General features: G+C 42.8%; 1 protein-coding gene across 11 annotated transcripts in view; it reads right to left on the reverse strand.

Moving 5' to 3' along the window:
- The window catches only part of LOC6616156 (basement membrane-specific heparan sulfate proteoglycan core protein), a 76,109-nt gene extending 68,837 nt beyond the window's left edge, over window positions 1–7,272 (reverse strand). For 4 of the 11 annotated variants that reach the window (XM_032724150.1, XM_032724149.1, XM_032724148.1 and 1 more), the window contains exons 1-2: window positions 7,247–7,270; window positions 6,308–6,600 (exon numbers count right to left, since the gene is read on the reverse strand). In XM_032724150.1, the coding sequence (XP_032580041.1) occupies window positions 6,308–6,463 (156 nt within the window). In that variant the 5' untranslated portion in view covers window positions 6,464–6,600; window positions 7,247–7,270. Of the gene's footprint in view, window positions 1–6,307; window positions 6,601–7,246 lie in introns of all 11 variants that reach the window. The other 7 variants (XM_032724152.1, XM_032724151.1, XM_032724155.1 and 4 more) reach the window with 4 other exon arrangements.
- Window positions 7,273–11,870: the final 4,598 nt, after the last annotated feature.

Here is an 11,870-nt window from a genome sequence, read left to right on the forward strand (position 1 = left end):
CGAAACAAAGGGTTTGTGGTGCACAAATGCGATGTGTCATTCAGACCAAAATGCGCTAAAATGTAATTGAATCTAAGGTGTATAAATTTTGCTTTTCTAGCAGTGATATCATTCATTCACAAGCAACTCGAGTTGCGATCCCTCGTTATCAGTCGCCCAAAATCGGACGAACTTTCGCCTACTTTTTGGCCAGCACATTGCTGAAATACGATTTGTGTTGCCTGGGAAATGATAACTACATCAGCTGATCACCTACCTAGACACTCAGGTTCTGCTTCGCAGAAGCTAATGAACTTGCGTTATGAAAGCGCTGATCTGGCCAAAAAAGCATGGGACGCCTTTTTGCTGGCCACGGAAAACTGAATTGGATCGGATCGCATCGGCTTGGATCGTAGAAAAAAGCGCATATGTGGTCGTTGGGCAGACGAAACAGTATAACTTGGAATATTTGTGGTCTTAGTCAGACATAATGCCTCGATATTGGAGCCGAAAAAAGGTCTTGCCAATGGCTAATGAATGATAAGGCAACTAGTTCTGGTCACAAATAAAATAATCATAAACTGTGGCAGCTTCTGCGGCCGGAGCGAGCGAGAAACCAGAACCAGTTTGCTTATAGCGGAGTGACGATCTCACACGAATTTGGTCATGCAAATGTCAGCGGCATATGCATTAAATTAAGATTCATCAGCGCACGAGTGCCGCCAGTTTGACAGCCACTACACATGCAGTACATACATGTGTATATAGTGACACGCATACATACATATGCCCGTCCGATCCGATCCCTTATTAACCTGGTCCCACTATCAGTCAGTTGACACCTTATCAACTTGCCAAGAACTGGGATACATACATGCAGCCGCTTTATCTTATCTTGCCGGTCTGCGGTTTCTTCCAGATACTCGGGGCTTACACAGCCGACTTTGTGTGGGTAACATTTTCTTTAATTGACTGCTCCGTTCGCCGCTTTTGGCGGAAATTAGCTGAAAACCCCGCGCCTTTGTTCCACGATGGAGTATCAATGGAGAAGCTGACACGCCGAAATATATATATAAATATTATTATTATTAGTTGGCACCTCGAAGTGCGAACACGCTTTAATCGATCTCATTCGGCAAACAAATCTTTAAAATCGATAAAAACGATTTCATTTATCGGCAATCTTTCAATGTTTTTATTTTGCCAAAGATTGTTAGTTAATTGTTAACATGTTCTTTGACATATATAGATATTCCATCGATCTCTTTTAGTCTGATGCTTTAATCTATAGTTTTGTTAATTACCGTATTGTACTTTATTTAATTGCTATCTGCGCATGATTAATCAATGCCCTGGCATAGCATTTTATTTATTTATGTCAAATCTGTTATTAATTAAGTAGCTTATCGCTGCTATTTTGTTTGCCCAACTTCGATAGTCGTCTATGGCTGGCTGAAGCCATCAGAAACGTATCCAAAGCGACTGAGATTCAAATGAATCCCGATATCGAACCGAATCGAGTTGAAAATCAAAGTGTTTGCGGGCTTATTAAAGCATAAATATATGCAAGTCGCGTAAGGCAATGGCAAATTAACGAATTTGCATAATTATGCATCGTTTTTTGGCTTGTTTGATTGCTGCTCTTATGCTTTGTTTACTAATTAATTGGCGCGGACTTCGGCACAGTTTGGCAGCCACTGGGGGCGATTCGGAATTGATTGTTAAATTTATTTCGCCATTTGGGCCCGGGCAGCAATTAATACAAATTGAAATGATGTGGATTTCCATTGAAATGGGAGCCTCCTTTTTATTTATCTTCGTTTTCCCTCGACTTCGTCATGCTCCGAATCATGACGACGATGATGCAACTCCATTGGCATCAAAATTGGGGAGACGCCACATGGATACATACAAATATATATGGATATATCTCTCGATCGCTGTAAGGCATTTTTTAATTTCCCCCGAAATAAAAAAGCGTTTAAGATTCATGGAGACGATTGCCGCCGCACAGAAGCTGATGTCACCCGCATCGTCGATATTTTCATATTTTCATGTTTCAACTCATCTTCATGTTTCATTTTCCACAGCCCATCCCCGATTCCCAATTTCCGGCGCACTGATTATGATTAACGATTAGGACGGACGCAAAGTAGTCGCCATCTCGATCGATCTGTAATTGGCAGTCAATTCCGCCAATTGAAAAATCGCCCCTAACATTTCGGCCAATTAAACTCAACCCATCTGAATTCGGCTCGGCATTCAAAAAAAAGTTTCACCCATTAATTCGGCGCCTTGCGGTTTAAACCCGTTTTGTACCATCTTCGAGAATGTGTATCTGATTTTGACTATCAATCAGAGACTTGCAAATGACATAAGATTAATCGAACTCGAAGATCCGATAATTAGAGTCTCGATATATTTAAAGCGATACATATTTATATTATTATTCTAAAAGAATGTTCCTATATCCTACTTGCACTGAACTTAAAAGTCATTTGCATCCTTTACCCTATTACTATCTATCTATTTGTATAACTATTCAGCTTTACGTGTTATCTATATCTAAATCAAAACCGATAAATCTTAGAATCTCTATGGCTTAAATCGCCTTTATCGATGGGCCCTGCGATGCCTTGAATTTCGAATGAGACCTACCCAAAAAAGCCGATTATTGCCTTGCATACTAAGTTTCGCGATGGGATCATCAGCTTCGATTCTTGGCGATAGTATTTTAATATTCTCAGCTCTATAATCGCTTTTTCGCTTGAAATGGAAAATTTAAATGCAGTTTTCAAACACATTTTATGGCATCATGTGTGCGAACAATGTGTCTTTACTCTTCGTGCGTCTTATGTTCAGTGGGATTGGGATGATGACACGATCTACGTATATACATATATATATATATATATATATATATATATATATATCTAGATATGTATGTCCACCCACACGACCTCCTGCATTTTGCAATAACTTAGAAGGCAATTGCGACAGTTTAGGAATTTCCCCAACCTAGAAATGCTGTTAATGGGTGCTGGGATGATTTTTTTGTATTTTCTCGCTGCTTTTTTCTATTTTCAAAATTTACGCAATGCAATAGTCAAACAATAATTGCTCATATGCCACATATATGTACATATATACGTAGATGTATATATATATAGTATACTTGTGCCCCCACAGACGCGCCATGCAAATATTAAATTACAATAGTTGGGGACTGCGAAGTGAGAAATGAAAAGTCAGGCTGAGAAATTGGTTTACCCTACACTTCGGAGTTGTTTTTCAGTGTTTAGTCTATGTGGCAAATACCCCAGTGGGATCCCCTTTATTCGCATTTTTGTGGCTCGCAATATGGCGAAATATTCGAGGGTGGAATGAACTCTAAAGAACATCAGGTGTATCACAAGAGTAAAGGTGTTGATTTTCAATTAGTAATCAATGTACTTCAGTGGCACATTCCATTTGCATTTGCACTAGATCACAATTCGACTTATCTATAGGGTATTATAGGTCATCATTATAGGGTATTAGCCAATTTAGCCACTCCGAGTTCCCAACTTTAATGCTACGCCTCGAATCGAAAACTTTCGTCTCTGGTATCTTGTAGCCATCTATTTTTAAATGCTTGCCTCATAGCCTTGCCTCTCCCCATTGACTCCCAGATTCCACCAGCTCGTTCCTTACAGAAATGCATACGTCAGCCGGGGAAAATAGATTCCGGATCCGCAGAAATGAATCGCCCGGTCTGGGCATCTAAGGATCCCGACCAGGTCAAATGCGGCTGCCCCAGTGACTAATGGCAATGGAAGCCATCTGGCAATGCCAATTTGACAAAGCCAACACTCGGCGATATCGCCAATCAGCGTTTCAGATATAGTGCCACAAATATAGGAAGGGAAAAGCGAGCCAGACACTTCACTAGCACCTCGCACCTCGCACAAACAGTTTTAAGTGTGCCAGTTGTCTCTGCCCCCGCTGCCCCGCCCCCTTATCGAGTACCCGCCCCTTGGTCAATTTCTGAACTTGAGCTCAAGTGGGTGGGGGGGGATGGTGGGTGGGTATGCGTTAGGCAGCACACCAGCGTAATATTTAAACAAATGATCGCATGACTCTTCCCGAGAAACTGCATGTGATCGCTGTGCGAATGTTTTCGGTACACAGGAAAATAGGATGAGCTATATATACAAATGTTACATATTTTCATCGCGAAATTAAACTTGATTGAAAGTATTAGTTAATATTGAAAACCGATCCGCTCCCACCCCACCACCACACCTATTCAACTTAAAGGCCATTTCCCAGTGATTCCATAAGGCCAGCAAAATAAGGCAGATACACAAACAGTCAAGCAGCCAAGCAGCCGGTCACATGTGTGATCGGTGGTACAACATCTTGTGTCCATATGTTGCACAAACAAACAATCGAAACAGAAACCGTGAAGCCACGGCAACAAGAAAACCAGAAAACTAAAGACCGATAACTGAAAACAAGGAGAACGAACTGAACCGAAGGGAATGTGCCAACGAACGCATCTTCAGACCAATGAAAAACAAAGAAAACATAATCCCAAAAAGCTGAAAAAGAAACCAAAACGATACGGCCGAGTCAAAAAAGATAAAAAAAAAAGCTGCGAAATGATATTTTCTCATCTGTTGGCTGCCGTTTTGTGCTTTAATTTTTCGTCTTATTTGCTTTGCAGTTGTGTTGTTGATGATGCAAATATTTTGACAGTTTGCTTGACAGATATCGGGGCAAAGTGATGAGCGATATACAAGCGATGGGGGATCGGATACCCTTGTAAGGCCGGAAAAGGGCCATCGAATGGGGACCCATCTGTCGATGTAAACACAGCAGCTCAATTCGGTTGCCAGGCGAATATCAGTTGAAGCAGCAGAAGTTGACATACGCTTCAGACTTTCGAGAAACGGTATTAATCTGTGGCAAGTTGCACAGTGGCCAAAAACAAGTAGCGCTTGGCTTAAAGTGCCAGCAGGAATGATGACGTAACGTATGGATAGGTGTTTATTGCTAGCATATGTGCTTCAGTCAAGTTCAGCTATCAATTTGAAACGGATAAAACCCAAGATAAACGATATCGAATGCCCCAAGGGGCCGTGTGCCACCTGATCGTATGCGCAATGTCCGATGACCGGCAATACGCATACGCGGGATGGGCAAAAGCGGAGGATGGAGCTATCGTGCTGCAGCAGTGACCTCGTTCGCAGTGCGATTTGCAGTGGTTCCTTCTTCGAAGTGTGGCTCCCATTCCCGTCCCACTCCCATTCCCAGTCCCAGTCCCAGTCCCACCGATAAGCCCTGAGCAGGCGACATGGCCCCGTATGTATGTGTACATGTGTTTCGAATTTGGCCTCATTTACGCAACTTTCGATGTGATAAAAAGTGTGAGCGCTGCAGCAAAACAAATCGAATGGAAACGACACTCGACGAAATCGAGCCGAGTTGTCCAGAATTGTCCAGCAGGTACTGACGTCCGTTCACACATCCAAAGAAATTCACAAACGTTCAGTGATTTTAAATGTTAATTAAAGAAATTATTTCATAGCAGGCAAACGTCTGTGGGCAACATGTCATTAACACGCTGATAACGCGCTATCATCGAGGCTCATTATGGTGGCAAACACACACACACAGCTCCCTCCTTCAGACACAAAGATAGAATTTGGAACTGGAACAATCGACTTCTCATAATAATTGGCAAAGACGTCCGAACACAATCGCATCATTATTCAAAACGCCAGCAGCTGAACTCGATCCGAATTTGGAAAAAGAAATTAATGCAGCGTCTGTTTTTCGAGAGAGTAGTGATAACCCGCAACGATGGCCCCGGCCCAATGGACTCGGTGATCTATTTTTTTGGCCTCTGCTCAACTCGAAATCCGGTCCTTAACAGAGCGAACCGAAGCGCGACTCACTTCCCAATTTGATGGCGAGTGGTGGAAAGGAAAACCATTTTCCAAACCACTTACTATAAATACATTTTTATGCTAATCACTGGGGGCGCTCGTTTTATGTCTGTCCCATCTATTGGGAAAACAATACTCTTATGTGTGTCATGCTAAATAGTTCAAGTTCGTCGCGGGCCCAGTTGTGTCATCCGGAATAAGAGATCATTGGATGACCGATCCCGACAATTGGATGTGGATCAGCTGATGGGCTGATGGTCATGTGAATGTTACCATTCAGCTGTTGGGATCATGTCATCGAATAGAACTAATCAAACGTTTGACTGCAGCATTCCTGGGCCTCAAATAGCAATCTAATATACAAGAGGGTCGAACATCCGCCGAAATGAACTCACCTTGGCATTGGTCAGCGGTGCGTGGCAGGCGGCGAGGACGAAGGTCACGGCAAGGAGGCGCAGGAGCAGCGACACACCCGCTTGACCCCGCCGCCCGCTTCTGATTCCGACCGAGGTCGCGATCGCGGACGCTTGGGATCCCGGCGATCCCATCATCTCTTTTCCGGGGAACGGCGGTTTTGGTTTCTTTTGGCAGCTATTTACGTTTGGTTTAGGTACTTTGTGAAGGCAGTTTCGGTTCGTTTTTTAGTTTGGCTTTAAACGGCTGGCAGGTTGTGGTTACGGCTATGGCACTGCACGGAGAAAAAAAGCCCCGACATTAATTCGCAATTGAGCAACAATTAAGCGTCAGACAGGGACAGACAGTTGGGCCCAGACTGAGATAGATATAGAGAGCATCCTGATATTATGTTTCTGGGGATTTTTTTCTCCGCGCACGGAAAAAGGGGAAACAAATCGGTGATTTGACATCAGCAAAAAAGTGTTGGCTTTGGTGAAACCAAATCCGAATAAAAAAACCCGAAACCGTTATGTTTCAGAAGTTTCCTCGAAAAATCTGAACGATCCCCTTTGATCATCTGTTCGCTCCTGGCCGAGCCGATGTTTGTTTCCCCTCTTTCTGTTCGCTTTTCCGCCATTTCGCTTTATTTTCTGGTTTCATTCTTTATTCTTTAGTTTCGTTTCACACGCGATGGACACTATTCGTATTCGATGCGAATGTGGATTCCTTTTTGGGATCACACTAGTTAATTAATTTAAAAAAAAAGGAGCAGGGCTTGGTTTTTTTTTTTAAACGTTGAACCGATATCACCAGGATATCTTGACGGGGATTTTGAAAATTTCGGCACTTCGAGGATATGTGAGAGCACTCAACAAAAAAAAAGCAAACGCTCCCCACAAGAGAGTCAGAGTCACACAGAAAACAAAGGGACAGCACACCGTGGAATGTGCGACCGCCTGGAACGATGGCGCGCAACCTAATGTCTAAGAACCGTTGCTGCGATTCCCATCGCTGCCTCTGCTCTGCCGGCGTCGCCCGAAGACGCACGAAGGCCGAAAGCGCAACGGAGCCGAAGCGATTTGCGTGCTCTTGTTATTGTTTAACGGCGCTTAATGGCCATTGCAAGCCTGTTGCGTCGATGCACCGCACTCTCTCTCTCCCTTACCCTCTCCCTCTCGCTCACATGCGTGGGTGTCCGCTTACGCAGAGTTAGCCGCGCCTGCTCTCTCTCCTCTCGCTCTCCCTGACCATCCTTATTCGCGGAGCGTAGTCGCGATTTAGTCAGTGGGCTAAAGCAGCATTTAAGGCCGTAAAAATGGGGAAAAAAGTAACTGTTATCTTGCATAGTAAGCCCCTCCAATTTTCACTCAACACCCGCCCCTGTGGCTCTCGCTCTCTGGGTCAACTGATAAACAAGTGAAAACCGTTGCTCCTTGCTCTCTTTTCACCTTTCGTTGTTGCTGCGGCAGCCGGTTTGCAAATTATCCCACTCACTCCCACGAAAAGCGGCGCTCTCCTCGCACATTTGTTTTCTGGAAGTTCTTTAAATTTGACACTCAAAAAAAAGGGGAGTCCAATAAAATGCTTTTTGGCATTTAAAGAAAAACTTGCCTCTTTCCATTTGAATAATTCTCAAGATGCAATTCGTGTAGGAACACCAAACTTTATAGCCTTTACTCTCTGTTCCTCCGAATATTTGCGTTTTATGAGCAATTAATTCTTGGCGCATCCAACACATACATACATATGAGCAAATCATCTTAAATGTGCAGTCATCAGTCTAAAATTAAAGCAAAGCAGCATTTAAATATTCAACACAATACAAGTTTGGCAGGACATCCATGTGGTGTTAGCACTCGGCTCGGCGGCTTTGGCGGTTAAGTCGGTTGTCAACTAGCCATAGGTCATGGGCTACAGCGGCCACAATCCGTGACCTTCAGCCCATTTAGCCCCCCACCCGTCACCCCCAAAAAGGCGGCTTCCCATTGGCTCCTGACCCAATGACATCCGAAAATGACGCATGCGTGAGGATGAATTACCGGACTTGGATGCCGACGCCCCACATGGAGGACCAATGGACACGTTGCGATTTTTTAGGGCCCCATCTCCTGGAATAATTGGCCCATTCTGATTCTTACAAATAATTTCTTCAATTCAAAAGCAATGACATCTGTTCGACTTTCGAAGCACTTGTTTTTTCGACTGCTCAAATCATTTAATATTTAGACATGTGTGCACTCCCGAGAATTTCATTCAATTTGGGGAGTCAAAAGTTATCACATCAAAATTGGAGCAAATGGTGAAACAACTAGAATTATCAACCTAAGTCCGTAACCTATAAAGGTTATCGACGGTGAGAAAAATCACAAAAAAAACTATTTTTATTTTGCCGATCTCACCACAGTCGTCGCGTGGTGAGTACACAATTCTGGTAGCCACATTTGCAATTGAAAGCTAGCTACAGTTTGAGAGCCATTGCACAAAAGCTTTTAGCCAAGTCAACAAAAAGCTTTCCCAAAGCGTTTGCCAGCAAAAGTATACGCTTTATAAACACTGAATAGTCGACTATTTCAAAACTGCAAAAAAAAACTCCAAAAATATGCAAAAAACTGAATAAAATACGATAAGGAAACAACAAGCTATTTTTATTTAATCACACATTAATAGACTATGAAATAGCTGACTCCCAGATCCCAACAACTTGTCAGAAAAAATATTGTGTTCATTCGGAAAAAGCGATGTCGTCATATGTGGCCACAAGGACAATCCAGAAAATGACTGTTTTTGAAGAGCGTAATAATAGACTGAAGGATCATTTTCCATTTATCCCTTCGACAAGAATGAAGATATCCCTGCCCCATTTACATTCCGCCCTCGTTTTTGCACTCACTTTTACATTTTCCGAGCACATTTTTGGTTTCCGTTACCGACTTTTACGCTAAATACTCGCCTACCCCATTTTCTGGCCCAGTCACGTGTTTCGCAATGGCAACTTGTTGGCTTTTGCATACGCAAAGGGCTGCGTAAAATGTGGTAGTAATTAGTGAACTAGGAGGACATTTTGTAATTGAAAACTAATTGTTGCCGTGAATGATTTCAAGCCACACAGCTGCGTTCTATTTTTATACACGTTATAAATAGTCTTTACGAATGTTTAATTATATTCTATGATAGAACAGAAGAACAGCTTATTGTAGTAAAGTTGGCAGATATTACCCATACGCCCAGTGTTACAGGTCAAGTTGTGTTCAACATGGCGTATGAGCGATATTCCAACGATTCCTTTGTTCGAAAGAAGAACGCTGCCTAACATCTAGTGACTGGTAAATGATTGCTTGCAGAATTACGTATGGCTAAAAACTATGAAACCATAAGTGTGTATAGTTTGTTTTTTTTTTGTTTCTTGCCAGTGGGGCGCTCCCACCTGCAGCTGACATATGTACTGCCCAAGTTCTAGGGCAGTGCGAAGCTATCTTTGCCAATCAACAAGCTGCCCCAATCGCAAAATCGACAGACGTGCATATGTATATGCGTTTGAATCGAATTTCAAGGAAATGTCGGTTACGCGAAAACCCCACGAACAGTTTTCCCCCGCAAAGCCCAACAAGTGGACGGGGTAACAAGTTGAAAACGGCAGTTTGCATAAGGAGGAGCCAACTTTCGGTGTTAGAGAAGTGGAAAGCAGCTGGGAGGCAGCATCCCACTGCCATATTTTCGACCCCATTGTTGTGCAATTGCCGGCCAGTCTGCGTGTGTGTGTCCTGCTGCGGAAAAGGTCTCACCGGGCTCGTCTGCTGAGTTGAGTTGCCAACCAAGGCAGTTGCTGCTAATTGTTTGGCCGGCTTTCACTCAGTTTTTTGGCAAGCCCTTTTGGCCGGAGCTTTTAGCTTAATTGAGCCAGCCGCTCATCAATACGCATCTGAACGTACTTTGTGGCAATGACATTTAATTTCGGTTTCAATTCGCATTTCACATTAATTAAATTGACCTCCTTCTGTGCGAATTTGGGGGCGGGGCCACAAGACTGCCAAAAGGCCGGCGGCGAAAGTTAAAAGCCAACGGGACGATTTGCAGATAACACAAGTAGTCAGTTTGTATGAGGGGTTGGGTCTATTCGACAATTGAACGTCGTCTGAAAATGATTTCGGCTCCTACCCATCTGCCCAAAATCTCCGATGAGGAAATTCATGGTCAACGCTCCACTTGCCACCTGTCTTGAGGTGGACCTAATCCCGATCCCTGATCCCTGCTCGTTCGTACTCTCGATCTAATAATAAACCATGCTAGACGTCGGATTTGCCATCAAAGGCAGCACTACTTAATTAATTAATTAATTTATCTGCCCGACTTTGTTTTTAGTGGCCCCATCCGAATGGAAAATTTGCCACTTTGGATTTACAAACGCATTGCCAATGAATTGGCTTCAATTAGTTTCCCAACTTCGAAGCGAGTTTCAAACGGGCGAGGAAAGATAAAAGATAGAACCGCTAGAGAACGAGGCCGTTGCTCTTTTTTTCAGTTTCTTATTTCTGATTGCTGCTGGCCGAGCCTAATCATTAATATTTTTGTTTTTGGGCCTGTTTTCGTTTCGTTTTAATATGTGCATGTGCTCTTCGCCGGCTAAATACAGATCTCCTATTTTTCGCCAAACGCCATTGTTTATGTTTATTTGCTGCTCAGTAATTAAAAGGCAATCAAAACGCGAATAGATTCTTGCACCGGGCACCACCTCCTTCTTTTATTGTTCCATCCACTGAAAAGATTCGGAGCTACTGAATCGCATGTGAAAATCAATTAAATAATGCTGCTTGTATGCAAAACATAACCTTCAATAATATTATAACACCTTTTGATCATCTAGTTATATTTGCATATATTACCCACCGATTTTTCTCTGTGCATTCTGCGCGACTTGTCAACTTTGCTGGGGCCAACAGCGGTAATAAAACGCTGAGAAAAAAGCGCTGCTCTTGCTGCCTGCTAATAAATCTGGCTAAAATCTAAACAAAAGCAACGCAGCAGCCAACTGAAGCAACAGGGCAATAAAAAATTGATTTTTCACCCTGCCGGCGCTTCGTTTAAACAAATTCTGTTGCCAAACGCGGCACAACTGACAGTCATAAAATATCCATATATATATATGAAGGGGAAAGACTTTCACGCAAAATCGAATCGCTTTGCACATACCCCTTAGTTGCTATTCACAAAAGTTGTTTGGAACAACAAGAATTCATGGCTTTGAAAATATGTTTGAAATAAAGTCCCAAAATAAGCGAATAATATTAATTTCAATCCGAAATGCCTGCAAACTCAAGTGGCGACGTACAGATACCCCTTAAAAATGCCAAGTAATGGGTAACACAAAGAACTGAGCACTCGCTAAGCATAAAAATTGCAAAAAAAAAATCCCTGAACTGCTGAGATGCTCGACGAAGCGTTGAATATGATCGAATTTTCGGAAACTTAAATGTCCAGATGGAACTGACAGATGTAAGAATAGATATCAAAATACATACATGATGTATGTATGATGTATGATGTATGGATGTATGAAATGAATTT

Source organism: Drosophila sechellia, chromosome X (assembly GCF_004382195.2).
Source record: "Drosophila sechellia strain sech25 chromosome X, ASM438219v1, whole genome shotgun sequence".
Classification (NCBI taxonomy): domain Eukaryota; kingdom Metazoa; phylum Arthropoda; class Insecta; order Diptera; family Drosophilidae; genus Drosophila; species Drosophila sechellia.